This window comes from Molothrus ater, chromosome Z (assembly GCF_012460135.2).
Source record: "Molothrus ater isolate BHLD 08-10-18 breed brown headed cowbird chromosome Z, BPBGC_Mater_1.1, whole genome shotgun sequence".
NCBI classification, from domain to species: domain Eukaryota; kingdom Metazoa; phylum Chordata; class Aves; order Passeriformes; family Icteridae; genus Molothrus; species Molothrus ater.
The window spans coordinates 9,614,503-9,628,880 of NC_050511.2; the positions used below are offsets into that span (position 1 = coordinate 9,614,503).

The following is a 14,378-nucleotide window of genomic DNA, read 5'->3' on the forward strand; positions in this document are numbered from 1 at the left end:
GGAGTTGTGAGCTCCTCCATTCCCAGGGAACATTTGCAGGCATCCAGATGCTGGGGACATGGCTATGCCAGAGCACTGGAGAACTACCGGGACATATCCTTGCTGTCACAAGGAAGTCAACCCATGCCTTAAGCTGCTCCTGTGGTGTGGCAGAGGATTCTGGAGCTTGATGAAGAAGAAAATTTTGGGGGAAAGCAATAACTCATGAGATAATTCATTGTCATGCTTCCGGTGGTGGAGGACCAAGCCTTGAGAAGGGAAGTGCCTCAGATGTCCACTCCAGCTGCTCTTCTTCCTCACTGCTGACTCTCGTGAACAGGCAGGGGCGGGGGAAATGGCTCTCCAGCCTGGTCACACTTACCTGAGGAGAACAAGAGAACCTAGGGCAGAGGCTGCTGCATGCCCTTGGCAACATGAGGAGCTCAGACACCATCAGAGCTGGCAGTCCCTGCTCTCTCTGGGCCATGTGGGGTCACAGGCAGGACAACCCATTTCCTACCTGCATCCTTCTCAGGAAAAGTCTCGATCACACAGTAATTATCCTCCTGTACATTCTCATAGGGCTGGAGCTCTGGGGAGGACAAGAGGACAGAAACAGCCTGAGGGACCTGGGGGCTGTGAGAGAAGGAGCAGGGCAGCCTCAGGCAGGCAGCATCACCAAGGGCAGCAGATCATCCTGGGATGCACAGCATCCAGACAGCAGGGCTGGGAAGAGCTGCTGCCTACCCCAGAGAGAGTGAGAAGGAAGAGTGGTTCCCAACCCTCAGTGCCACCTCAGGGACACCCCAGCCAGGAGCTGCTGGAAAAGGCTACTGAGCAGGGTCTCAGCTGGGAATAGATGTGGGACATGTTGGTGTGATAGGTCAGCCAAAGCCAGCTGGGCTGCCTGGAGCTACCTCAGAATGCCACTGGGCTCTCCTGAAATACACCTGCTCCCCTCGCAGCTCCAGCCCTACAGTCCCCTCTCTGCTGGGGATCCTACCTGTGTACTGATCCTCCTCGGCTTTGCTGGGCAAGGCCTTCTTTTTTCTGGGAAGAAAAAGGGCAGTCCTGAGTCAGGGAGAGACTGACCTGGGCCAGACCCTGCTGAACCCAGCAGCAGTGGCACGGAGGGTTCTGCACACCCTCCCTCTGCCTTGGCAGTCATCGCCCACCTACATCCCAGGGGACAGCAGTGGTGGCTGCACCAGCAATAAGGGGACATGGTCTCTCAGCATACACGGCCCCTTCCCAGCCCTGAAAACACTTAGAGTCCCCCCTAGGAGCCCTAGAGCAAATCTGTGTTAGGACCAGCCAGCTGTACCCTCTGCACCCAGAGAAGGGTGGGAACAGCTGCGGAACCTCTCTATCCCCACCCACCCCACAGCACAGCATGGCCTGAGACAGAACCGAGACTCCAAATCTCCTGCAACTCACCTGAACAGCACGAACCAGATGATCCCAGCAGACAAGGGGATCAACAGCAGCACCACCACCACCACAGTGACTGCTGACCCAGGCCAAGGGCCCATAGGCTGCCCTGAAACTGACACACAGAGAGCAGTGGGTGCCACAGCCAGGGCCGTGCACCAGTAGTGGCCCCAGCCTTGCTGCTGGATGTCTGCACATGTAGAACAGACCCTGCTGCCCTGGCTGCTGCAGGGACAGGCAGCAAGCCTTCCCCTGCCTGCACATCTGCTTGGGCAGGGCAGAGGGAGACTCTGGAGCACCAGGCCTTGTCCCATGGCCCCAGCAGGAGAGTCTGGCAGCCTGCTCTGCCATCCTGCACACAGCAGGAGGACACAGACCCAGGCTCAGCAGCCCTAGTGCTCTCTGGCCTTGAGCCCACCTGTGCACCCAAATGCAGGGATGGGTGTCACCTTCTTCAGTGGAAGAGTAGAGGGGGCAGGTCTGGTATCAAAGGCACAAAGAGTGGCTAAAATGGTGCAGGCCCTCTGCAGACCTGCCAGTGAAGGCCCTCAAGGAAGGGCTCCCCCAGCTTCATTCCCACTGCTGAGCCAGTTGGTGCCCACACTCCCTGCCCCTGTCTGAGCTGGGACAGGGTGGGTGCACACACAGCTCTGGAAGCTGCTCCAGACTCAGCACTCCCCCCCTGAGAGGCCACCCCAACCAGACATAGGGCAGAACAACCATTACCCAGGACGTAGGTTTGGAATTCCAGTTGTGATGCAGGCCCAGCCCCAGCGACCGTCAGGCCCTGCACTGTCACCAGGTATTTGTTGCCAGCTATCTGATGAGGTGGCACATACTCAGAGACAGACTGGTTCACCAACACCTGGCTGAATTCAACAAAGCTGCCGTCCTCTGCTCTCATGGTGGTGATGTTCAGCTGGAGGAAGGACAGGGAGCTGCTAGACAGTAGCACCAACATCCTGCTTCTGCACTGGGCAGCTCTGTGGAGAGGAGCTGCTGCTGCTGGCTGGGCACAAGAGGGGAGCTGGCCCTACCAGGAACACCAGCAGGGTACAGCCTGTGGGCCCTGGCAAAGGAGGGTTCCCAGCTCTCCTCAGGCTGCCTACACAGAGCTCCAGGCAAGGTGAGGGGCACCAGGGGCACTCCATGGACTCCTGGTACCTGGTATCCAATTATCTTCCCTTTGCAGGAGGGCAGCGCCTTCCACGTGAGGGACCCCGTTTTGGAATCTACCTCCAGCTTCTCTGGCTTGTCTGGCACTGGAAGCACAGGAGAAGAGGATCATACCTGGATAGCAATTACTTGCCCCCCACAAAGGCTGCTTGTGCCTCTGCAGCCAAAATGGTGTGGTGAGGAGGGGGAAGGCCCTGCTATAGGGCCCTGCACAGCACCTCCCCCAGATCCCCACAGGCTGCAAGCAGCTCTGATCCCAGGACCATCACAGCAGGGGGCAGATGCTCTGGTTGAGCTTCAGGGTGAAGGGCATCCTGACATTTCATGTAAACATACCCATTTCCTTTGTCGTGATGAGCCGTGTGTACAGGATTGTGCTAGGCAGCAGGGAGATGGTGACACTGTAGACAGTGAAGGGCTGCAGAGGGGAGCAGGTGAAAGTTCCCTCCCAGCCTTGCAGTATCTCCTCTACCTTCACCTCCTCAGCCTCACAATTTGAGGAGGAATGCTGCTCCAGCTGGCACCTGGCCCGAATATTCTGGCACATACGAGGGAACCTGCAGGTCCAGTTCAGTTTGATGCTGGTGCTGGAAACCTCTAGGGTCTCAGGGACAACCTGGAGGACATCTGTGAATATTCCAAGAGGATCACTCCCTCCCTTCCCCTCCAAGCCTTGACATCAAACTCCATCAACGCCACCATTCCCTCACTAGCCTGTCCCCAGCACAGGGTAGGCAAGGGCATTCTGCCTTCTCCCAGACTACACAAGCCAGAGTTGCCAACAGCACAGACATAAACCTGGGATGCGTCCAGAATTTTCTCTGGATTTCTGTGCCATGCCCTGACCACCCCGAGCACAGGGCACTGACACTGCCACACGTGCAGAATTGCTCTCCATGCCTGGGGAGCACAGACTGAGAGCACTGGGAGAGTGTCTGGTTTGCTCACTTACCCACACAGGTCAAGTTCCCTTCCACAGGGTGCCAGATGTCTGTGCTATTCCTCACTATCCAGCCACTACAAGGAATCATGGAACCGTCCCTTGGCTTCAATGCCACACATTTGATCTCCATGGGTGGAGGCCAGTATCCCTCAGGACACCGTATCTTCACCACTTCATTTGGGTTGAAGATCCCCTGTTCTTGGTCAAAGATAATCCTGGAGTCCCACTGGGGCTTCTGGCATTTCTCTGCACCAACAGGATGGGAAGGTGTTAGCTGAGCAGTGTTGCTCTGCAGGGCATGGAGCAGGGCATCCTCTTCTCTGGCCCATCAGAGCAAGAGGTGAGCTCCAAGCCACTGCACAGAGCAGCCCTTCCACATCAATTCTTGGAAAGAGGATGAGGACAAGAAGGACTCCAAACTTCTCCCCCCAGGTCTCCCAGGCAGGGCTAGGAGGAGCTGGAGTCAGGGACTGAGGGGAAACCATGAGGGGTCTGTACTGTGCACAAAGCCTGCCCAGAGACTCTGGTGCTCTGTTTGTCCCTCAGGCAGGATGTCAACACCTTGATTCCTCCTGAGAAGGCATAAAGTCTGAGACCAAAGCTGGCTCTGCAGTGACAGCATGCAGCAGGGACAGGGAGGGGGAACCAACACACAAGGAGGGGGACATGCCTTTACCCTTGTCCCCTGTGCCACAAACACCTGTCAGACCTACAGCACTGTTGCCCTGACTTTTTAGCACATGCTCTTGCCAGAAGCCCTTAGGGAGACCTGTGTCTCCCACACACCACCCAGCCCCCTGTGAGCACAGCCTGAAGCCCTGCATGGTCCCTGACCTCCTGTGCCTTGGGCAGTGCTGCTTACTGCCAAAATGGCTACTTTGGTATCAAGATGGAAACCTTTGTACCAAAACTCCCTCCTGACAGGACCCTCAGGGACTAAAGTTAGCATCAGCCATCTCCCCACCAGGGCACCCCTGGACCCCAGGGCGACACAGAACAGACTCAGGAGCTGCTTCAACACTGTCTTCAGCAGCACCTGTCTTCAGCAGCCATTTCCCCAGGCAGCACAGAGCCAGAAGCTTCCTGTGCCCCCACAGGCTGTCTTCCCTGCTCAGGGAGGGCAGAGCAGGGCAGTCAGGAATGCTCCTGATGCCTCCTTACCAAGGCACTGTACCCTGAACCTGGGCTGAATGTTGATCACATTGCCTCCGCTGTCCTTTCCTGTCCAAGCTTCTCTGTGTATAGGTTTTCCATTGATAACAGACAGAACTTTTCCTGTACATTTGACACGGGTGAAGGGTGGCTGGAAACCCTTGGGACAGCTCAGAATCACTTCTTCATTCTTCCTGTAACTCTCCTGGTCTGGTGCCAGCCGGAGTCTGGAGTCCCAGTGGGGTTTTTGGCATGTTTCTGGCAGAGGTGAAAGTGCATGTTAGTTGGGCTGGGAGGTTCCAAGGAGGAGCAGGGTATGTGGTGGGGCCTCAGCAATCCCCAGCAGTCCCCCTAGCCAACGAAAGGAGAGGGAAGGTGGCACATCCATCTGCTATGATGGGACCCCTTGGCAAGGCTGGTTGGGATGGGGCTTTCCTTGTGGGTGAGTGTCAGCTGGGGCTGGGGCCTGTCCAGGCAGGTGGTGGACAAGGATGTGCCAGAATTCACTAGGGGAATGGTCTCAGGTATCCAGTGCCTGAGATCCAAGCGGCCCCGATATGGCATCAGAATTGCATTCCTGGCCACAGTGATGATGGAAGCTCAGAGATGGATGAACGGGGCAGAAATTGACCAAGAGTTTGGTAGGAAGCACTTCCTGACACCCTGCTTACCAATGCACACAATGTTCCCCTGAACATGAATCCACACACCACTTTGGTTTCTCCCCAGCCACATGTCTTCCTTCAGAGATACAGAATAATTCAATGGCTGAACCCTGCTTGCACATTTGACATGGGTGAAGGACGGCTGGAAACCATTGTTGCAGCTCAGAGCCACTTCTTCATTCTCTGTGTAACTGTCACGGGCTGGTGCCAGCTGGAGTCTGGGGTCCCACCAAGCAGGCCTTTGGCATATTTCTGTCAGAGGTAAAATTGGGTGAGGAGTACTTTTGGGAGGTTATGAGCGGAGGCTTGGGACAGGTCTCTTATGACTCTGACTATTCACCCCGACACATACGAGTGTCATGTGCCCAGGCACTCTCCAAGCACACAGGGCTCCTCATCACCCCATCCCCAGGACTCACAAGCCTCCCTTGGATTCTAGCCCCTCCATGGAGTGTTTGAGCCCCCATTTTCTTGTCTCCCTCATGTGCAGGTGAGCCATGCTGCAGTAACAGCCTCCCACACCAGAAACATCCCAAACCCTAGAGAAGCTTTCCAGGGGAAAAGCAGAACCCCCTGCAGCTATTCCTACTTCATGCTGAGGCAGGAGATGATGGCTGGGAAGGATTCCTCTCCACAGGAGCACAGAGCCCAGCAGGTGCCTACAGCAAGGTGCTGAGACAAAAAGAGCCTTGTCAGTGCCAGGACATGGGGAAAGCCAAGGCATCCGGGTCTGCCATTCCTGCACTGTCATCTACACAACCCAGTCACAGAGGGTCTGCCAGCAGCTCAGGGCCCTGGGCAAGGGTGGTGCAGGGCTGTGCTTACCCTTGCAGGTGGGAATCTCATTCCACAGGATCTGGGCCCCTCTGGAAATGCATTCAATCTGTGGGACAGACGGCACAAACTTCCCAACACAGCTGAGCTGCACCACTTCGTACAAGGCATAGTAGCTCTTCCTCGGAGTAAACCGCAGTTTGGGGTCCCAGTTGGAGGGAATTTTGCATTTTCCTGTGTGCAAAGGCCAGGAGTCAGAGCCTGAGGTCACTGGGCTCCAGCAGCATCCATGAGGATGAGGGAGTTCCATGCAGAGGGGTGCCAATCCCTCTCTCTTCAGAGGGGTGGCAGAGATGGCACCTCCCAGGATGAGCCCCATCCCCCAGATGCTTTATCCCTCCCCACACCCTCAGGGCAGTGCAGGAGGGTTATCCACAGGGTTATCCTGCCCACCTGCTGCTGAGGAGAAACCCCAGCCAGAGGGGTCCAGCAGCCTGGGGGACGCTGCTCTCTCCCACAAATCCAGGGGCTGTGGGAGTGCACCAGGCCCAGGCAGTCTCTGCTGCCATTCCAGATTCCACAGCTTGGTCCCATGAAGTGACTGCCAGCAGCAATGGTGAGTAATAGGAGTGAAGTTTGCAGATAACAAGAGAAAGAACCAAGCAATTCTGCAGTGGGAGCAGTAACTACAGGAATGAGGCAGGCAGAAAATCAATCATCTAAGTCCTTGAAAGAGCAAAAACAAAACAAAAAAATAACACCCTTCTCATCCAGGATGTTTACCCATGAGCTAGAAAACACCCTGTTTTGACGAGTTTTGTCACATTATTCATCGCCCTAGTGATGAATCCTTGTTCTTAATTGTAGTAAAAATCCCACGTTCTCAGCTCATTTGCCTCCTTCTCTCAAAAAGACCACCACTCTCCTAGCATGTACCATGATTTCTTGGAACGCTGTGCTTTTACAGTGAAGAGGGGAAAGGATGAGTCATAGTAACGCAAGCAAGCAGTGACTTCAGTAAGATTGTGTCTCTGTCAGTATACCTGCTTTTGTCTGTCTCGGTGTGCTGGCTGTGTGGATTTGCCACCTAGCACAAAGATTTGCCACCTAGCAAATCTTTTCTGTGCAGAACTGTAAATAAATCAAATCCCTTGACTCTGTGTGCTAATCAGCTTTTTCTGCACAGGGTGAAAGAAGCTTTCAACTAGAGTCTGCCCCTCAGACCACCGAAGTTCACACCAGTGACCACAAAGCTCACACCCTGCTCAATGAGCTGAGCCTAGCCTCTGCACTTCACCCAAAATGAGTCTGCCTTGTCCTGCCCTGGCAGACATGTCACCTAGACTTGCTCACCCAGTGCAAAACAAGTCCATGAGGAGGCAGTGGGCATGGAGCTGGCCTTCCCTAAAGGAGGATAAAACACCTCTCTTGAGCTACAGCTGCCCACTTCCCACCAGCACTCACCACTTCCCTTTTCTGGCAGCAGATCTCCACGCCATCATGGCAACACTCTTCCCAGCTCTCCACCCCAAAGGACAGTGGTCACCAGCCCCATCCCTTTAGACCACATAGTGCATACATGAAACTCCTTCCCCCTCAACAGTGTCTCTCCCGGTGCCCTCAGGGAACACACCTCACTGAGACAAAACTACCTGACAGACACAAAACCTTGACTTGGTTCCAGCCTCGTCAGGCATCCCCTTCACACACCTTCCCCCCTCCTGCCATTAAACACCCTGAAGTAACACACACCCTGCCCGAGGGTGACATCCAGGATCCTTTTGGGTCAGTCTCAGACATGAGTACAGACTAGGAGAGAAAGGTTCCATCCTGCCCTGCTGAGAGCTGCCCACTGCTGGAAGGGCAGCATCCTTGAGCCACACCAGTGATAGGCAGCATGACTCACAACCCATCTGTTGATTTGGCTAGCCACTTCTGCTCCCATTTCCCTACAGAGAGCATACTCACAGCTCAGGTCCCCTAGCCATGCTGTGCCCCATGGGGACCTCAACAGGTACCAGCAAGCACAGGGCACTGCATATAATCACCACAGGAAAGCCCACATTCTTTGTAGGAAGAACCTAGCAGAGACCCAGGAGCTGCCCCTAACCCTGCTGGCATGTAGAAAGAGCAGAACAAGCCTCTTGATGTGAACAATCCCATCAAACTACAGCTCCCTGCACCCCAGGGACTATGGGAGAGAGCAGGCATCCCAGCTAACAGAGCTCACAGGTCACACCTTTGATGAACACCATCATCACCTGTGACAGGGGTGCTGCTTGAGCTGCCCAGAAAGGCCATCAATGCTCTGATTGCTGCGGATTCATCTGTCTGCTGCATAACAAGACCCGGCCACCTCCTGCTCCCAGCAACACTACCCACTTCCTAGAGGGACACTGCCAGTCCCACGCTCATGGACGATTCCCAGCACACCGAGGCTTGCTGCCCTCCATCCCAAATAGAGCTTTGTCCCCCCACAACATGAGGGATGCCTGAGTGTCTCAGGCATATGCAGACACCAGCTCCAGCCCTCCCACAGCCTCAGCTATGGGCTGAGCAGGGTAAGGCCGTGTAGCAAATACGCAGGTAGAGGAGCAGCAAAACCATTTCCGTAAGAGAGAGGCACAATCCGCTCTTACCTGCTTCCTGACGTTCCCACGGAGTCACAGGGCCATGGTGCATCTGTCCCTGTGCCAGCAGCAGAGGAGCAAGGGCCAGGAAGAATGTCAGGGCCAGCTCTGGCAGGGCCATGCTGGCATGAAGTCCCCGGGCAGGACTCGGCGAGGGCCACTCAGGAAAGGTGTCTGCGCAGGAGAAGCGCTCACACAGAAGTGAGACAGCCCCACAGGGGAGTCACATGTGGTGCAAGAGGCTTCCTCTTTGGAATGAGAGCGTCCCATCAGCCTCAGTGTTGATTCTCACACATCCTCCCACAGACAGTGGGTACAGGCTTCATGCAGTCTCCCAGGTGTCTTAGTCCAGCCTCTTTCCTGGCTACCTCAGGCTCCCATACCCCTGCTCCAAAACAAGCACCTCCAAAACCTTCTCAGGTCTGTCTCTCTCCTTCCAGATCTAGTGGAGGATGTTGAGGAACACATCCCTGATTCATGTGCCCAATGCCACCCTAGGCCACATCATCACTTTCTCTTTCAAATCCTGGAATGATTTATGTCAGAAAACACTTCTATGATGATCAAGTCTAACCATTAAGCCAGAACAATAAGCCCACCACTAAAATACGTTTCTAAGTACCATATCTACCTATCTTTTAAATACTTTCAAAAATCTCTCTTCCTATTATCTTGAACTGATCCAGCGGCAAAATTCTTGCTGTTGAATCCCATCAGTAGTGTTTCCAGGTCAGACAAGTTCCTGAACCTGGAAGTGTTCTCTTTTCCTTTCTTCTCCAAACCTTTCCTGCTCTGAGCTACTCTTTGTCAGTGCCTTTTAGGATAGGAAGCACTCGACAAGGATAGTGTGGACGATGTGGGGATAAAAGGGTCTCTTTGGAGATGGATGGAGGTGTCTTGTTCCTGTTACTGTTGAGGTCAGGTAGGGTCCTTGGCTATGGGAAAGAATTCCCTAAATGCTCTTCATTTGAGGCACACTCACCCCCCTCAAGTCTCCTGTTCCTGCAGAGGTCACCACCAAGCTCTTCTCTGAGCCCCTTTTCAGCTCACAAACTCTTGAACAACTTCAAGCTTCCATGAGTCCTGACTCCCTGTGCCATTGCAGCTCTCCTGGACCATTCCTCTTTCAACTCTGTGCTTTACAGTCTCTCTCTGTGTGTTTTCCTAGATAGACAAGCACACTTGCCCTACAGTGCAACCCTCAGTGTTCCAGGAATGGGTGCTGTCACCCAGGGTGTTTTTCACCACTCAGCAGGAACTCGTTGGCCGAGTTCCCTGGCAGATCCTTTCCCAGGAACCACCATCCTCAGGACAGTGCTTGGTATATCTATCTGCAATATCCCAGTAAGCCAGCAACACTGAGGGCTTTCTGTAAACTAGATGTCTCCTAAGATCCATTTGGGAACATCATTGCATCAAGTCCAGCTGTGTCACATGCAGCTGTTGTGAGGTTAATGGGTGAAGTCTTCCAGAAAGCTTTCAGCAGTACTGAGTTACATCCTTCTTGTTTCCTTGGTAGATCCCTGTCCTTTGGGAACCAGGTTTTTCTTATTCCTGTGCAGGAGAATGGCCACAGCCAGCACTCACTGGTCTTGTCCTGATAAAATCACAGAGTTAGACACCGACACCCTCACTGACTCTCTTTGGTATGTGAAAGAAGCAGAACCAATGGAATTAAACAACCAAGCTTCAAAAATTCATAAGTGGTACAACAGGCTTCCTATTACCCCAATGAAATTATTTCTTTTCCCCTGTCCTGAGGCCTGGAAATCTGTGTTTGGCCTGTCCCTCCTTAGAAATTTATCATTGTTTTGAGATTTGCTCTTTTCTTTGTGTATAGCATCCATTAGAAAAATGCTGAAGAAATTCTGATAGCCAGCACACTCAGCCATATGCATTGAATTCAATATCATTGCAAATGTGATTGATGGGCTGTTTCATGAAGGTCCATTTGGTTGTCAAAGAACTACCAGGACTCAAACTTTCAGACTGAAGAGAGAAAAACCCAAATCACCTGAAATTTACAATCAGATTTACTTCAGATAGAGAAGAGCACTGGAGGCTCAAAACCATCCACAAAACCACAAAGAAAAGGAGAAGTAGCTGTGGCTTTTGAGAATCAGGCTTCGTGGAAGCACTGCTAACACAGCCACCATGTTCCCCTATACTAAAGTCTATTACTGTGTCAGAACTCACAAACAGCAGCACTATGTTAGGGTCTTACTGTCCTCCCGAGCTCACACCTGTCCCAAGGGAGCCCACTGTGGGTTGTACCTATAGATGGTGGTGTCAGATGATGGTCAGGTGATGGGCTGGGCTACAGCCAGGCTGGGATGTCAACCCAAAGCTGCTGGGTCAGGCTCAGGCCTGAGGAGGGTAGCCCAGTCAGATCCATCCATGGGAAAGCCAGGAAGGGCTCTGTTCCCTGCACAGCACAAGCACATGACCCTGTGTGACCTGGTCTGGGTCCCCACGTGGTGCTGGTCCCTCACCAGGACACAGAGTCTGCCTCAGTCAGGGCTGCAGCCTGTGCTGCCAGAACCTAGAGCATGTTCTGGCAGGGAGAACTGGAAAATGCCTACAGGATCCAGCCAGAACCCAGTACTGAACCCCACTGTGGGTTCTTCCTCACCCCTCCAGCAACTTTCCTGTAGGGGGACACAGTATGGGTAAATGAAGGTAATGTAGAATGTAATCTTATCCCCCAACGAGCTGCAGCTGAAACCAATTACTAAAGACTAGGAGCAGGCCAGATGATAACAGGCAACACCTGTAGCAAATAAGAACAAGAGGTATAAAAGAGTGGATTGGTGGGAATTGGAGTCAGATGGCTGCTGCAAGGACCAAGAACAGTCAGCTCTTAGAGGAGCTGTCTGTGAGAAAGATTGAGGAGGTATGAAATTCTGGTACTATGGAATCCTTGCACTATAATGATAATAGAACTGTTGTAATATATAAGACAACACTTTCCCAACCCCACCAGACCCAAACCTCCTTCACAGGGATCTTGCAGTGCTATCAAGACAATGGCCCATGCTCCATGCCACCCTGAAATTAGGAACTGTCCAGCCCCTTTCCCAAAATGAGGATAGAACACAGACATCTTAAACCCCTACAGCTCATCTGCAGAGCTGAGAGCAGAACCCCAGACCTATGGGAAGCAGGAGGGTAAGGGGAGCCCCAACAGTGCTGGGGGGCAGAGGGATCAGCCCTGATCCTGACAGGTGAGCCTGGTCATGGTCACTTATCATGGTCTGCCTTGGACCCAGTAAAATATCTGGGAGGTCTGCAGGGAGCCTTGTTGGCCTGAGAGAGGGGTGGCACTGGGGCGCCTTTGTTGTCAGCCATTTGGGGACAGTGGCAGGGGCAGGAATTCTCTCTTGTGCAACTGTTCATCCAAGGCTACAAAGGCCAACACAAGGCTACCATCTCTGCTCCTATGGAGGCTGGAGGAGCTGCCAGGTCTGATCCAAGATAGGTGTGCTGAGAGCAGAGCTGTGACAGGGGAGAGCCCAGCATGTTGCAGGGTTCCCAGGAGGGCATTCCTGGGTGCTGGGCAGAGCAGGGATAGGCCCTGAGGGTTGGATAATCCCTTTGCTATGACTGCTACATCACCTCTTCCCGGGGAGGGAGCAGAACCTGCTGACTGCTTTCCACAGGGAGTATCTCCCCACCTTTCTGAGTCCACTTGTACATGCCTTCTCCCCAGAAGCACACAGTCAAGCTAGGCAAGACTCTGCTTTGGCACTGCCACCCTGATTAAAATCCCTCTGGAAATCCACAAGCCCACTGCCCAGGCCATCCAGGCCCTCCTGGTCTGGTGCTGCAGCCCACACCAACCCTAAATACACCCCAAATCCTGCCAACATCTCCCATTTGGCTGTGCATTTGCTGACTGGCCAGAAAGGTATTTTTAGCACATAAAATTGGACATAAGCAGTTCACAGCTGGGAGCAGAGTGGAATAAGGCTGGGGGAGGTGGGGAGGGAATGGGGGGATGGGATGCTGCATTTTGGTTTGAGGACGATGCGCTCAGACATGAGGCGTCCCGCTCTGGCATCCAAGCAGTTCCACATCTGGCCCAGCCATTCCTGTTTCCATCCCCAGAGCCATCTCCAGCGCATCCCACCCTGGTTCTTGGACAGGGAACGTGGCTAAGCCCAGGAGGTGGGAATTTTAAGATTTGGGGCAGTATCTCAGGTCAGACTAGCTTCCCCCCCTAACCCTGCTGCCTACAGACTCTCTGCACCAAGATCAGAGTTCCTGATCTGCTTTTTCTGCCCTCGTGCTTGATACACCCTTTATTCCCACCATCTGCTCTCCATCATGGGTGGCATATTGTGCCAGTGGTCTCTCAGCTGCCCGAGCAGCTCTCTGTCACCTTGACAAACCTCTCACCCTGCACCTCCTTCACCACTCAAGCCTCTCTGCATAGCTCCCTTTTAAATGTGACACCCCACTCCATGTGTTGACCCCAGCCATCACAGTTCTCTTTCCTGGAGAACTGATGGAGTATTTGGTGGAGCCTAGAGTCTCTCCTTCTATCCCATTAAACAAAAGGCTTGGACTTCCCCATTTTACAGTTCTTAGCCTGTACAGCTTCCAAGGAAAAGCAAATCCTGAGGAACCATATATGCCAACCAGGTATCTGAGAGATGTGACTGCAAAAGGAACCATACAAAAAGGGAAGAAAAAGTCAAACTGTGGTTTCTCCAGTGAAATGAAGCCACTGGTGTGGTGAAGGGGATAAGGTGGCCCATCTGGTGGTGTTATCTGGTATTCTATGGTCTTCACAGTCCCATCATCCTGACAGGTGCTGCACCCATGGTGCACTGGAGGAGGCATCACTGCTGCCAGTGGGACCCTGAGCTGGCACAGCTCCTGCCTGACCTGTCCTGGGATTCCTGTCCATGTCCTGGCTTTGCAGGTGCCAGCCGTAGAATGCTACACCTCCCCAAAGCAGCCTCCTTCACATATGGGATACTGGAAAGCCAAGGTCTTGTCTGGGCCACTTCTCCCTCCTTTCCTCACAGTGTGGCCCTGCAGAAGCCCTGGGAGCCTGCTGTCTTCCCAGCACCCAGCCCCTGACCAAAGCTTGGCGTGGAATGATCCTCCACAGAGGCTGGGCAGGTGGGGAGAAGAGGGCACTGTGTCCTGGTAAGTCATTGTGAGTGGTGTGGGTGGCACAGTGCCCAGAGCTTGGAGAGCAGCTGCCCTTTGTTGTATAAATATGTGCATAAAGCCACGTGTGCTCCAGCCCAAGATCAGTCCAAGGTCAAGATACTGAGCAGACCTACAGCAGCATCACAGCAGACATGGGGGAAAAGGGAAGGTTCTGTCTCGTGCCACAACCTCCTGTGGGGAGCCCTATGGCCCTTCAGCCAGCAGAAACATGCATAATGCCTTTTATGATCCCATTTTGTGAGAATCCAGGCTACAGGGCAGCCACAGAGATGCTCCTGAATGACCCATAAGGAAGGGCCTGCCATGCCTCGTGGTGTCACTTACATGTCAGGTGCTGGGCTGGTGGTGACACACTTGGCTCACCCACAGCCTGCAGCACCGGGTGTCTCTTGTAATTACCCCCAGAGACCAGTCAGTCCAGGGCTGGTGAAATCAGCCACTAGA

The 14,378-nt window shown here is 53.5% G+C and overlaps 1 protein-coding gene across 1 annotated transcript; it reads right to left on the reverse strand.

Annotated features, from left to right (window-relative positions):
- Window positions 1-296: 296 nt before the first annotated feature.
- LOC118699615 (uncharacterized) lies at window positions 297-8,871 on the reverse strand. The gene is made up of 10 exons (XM_036403714.1): window positions 8,760-8,871; window positions 6,172-6,354; window positions 4,691-4,939; window positions 2,923-3,213; window positions 2,575-2,672; window positions 2,137-2,329; window positions 1,417-1,519; window positions 983-1,029; window positions 500-571; window positions 297-361 (listed from the first exon to the last, which is right to left on the reverse strand). Exons 1-10 carry the CDS (start codon window positions 8,869-8,871, stop codon window positions 297-299), a joined length of 1,413 nt encoding a protein of 470 aa, XP_036259607.1.
- Window positions 8,872-14,378: the final 5,507 nt, after the last annotated feature.

What these genes read in the sequence shown, in the direction of transcription:
- LOC118699615 (XM_036403714.1), bottom strand. Translation starts at nt 8,871, where the DNA reads ATGGCCCTGCCAGAGCTGGCCCTGACATTCTTCCTGGCCCTTGCTCCT. An exon ending in GTGGGAACGTCAGGAAGCAG is followed by an intron (nt 6,355 to 8,759) that starts GTAAGAGCGGAT and finishes CTTTGCACACAG; the next exon opens with GAAAATGCAAAATTCCCTCC. An exon ending in ATTCCAAACCTACGTCCTGG is followed by an intron (nt 1,520 to 2,136) that starts GTAATGGTTGTT and finishes TGTCAGTTTCAG; the next exon opens with GGCAGCCTATGGGCCCTTGG.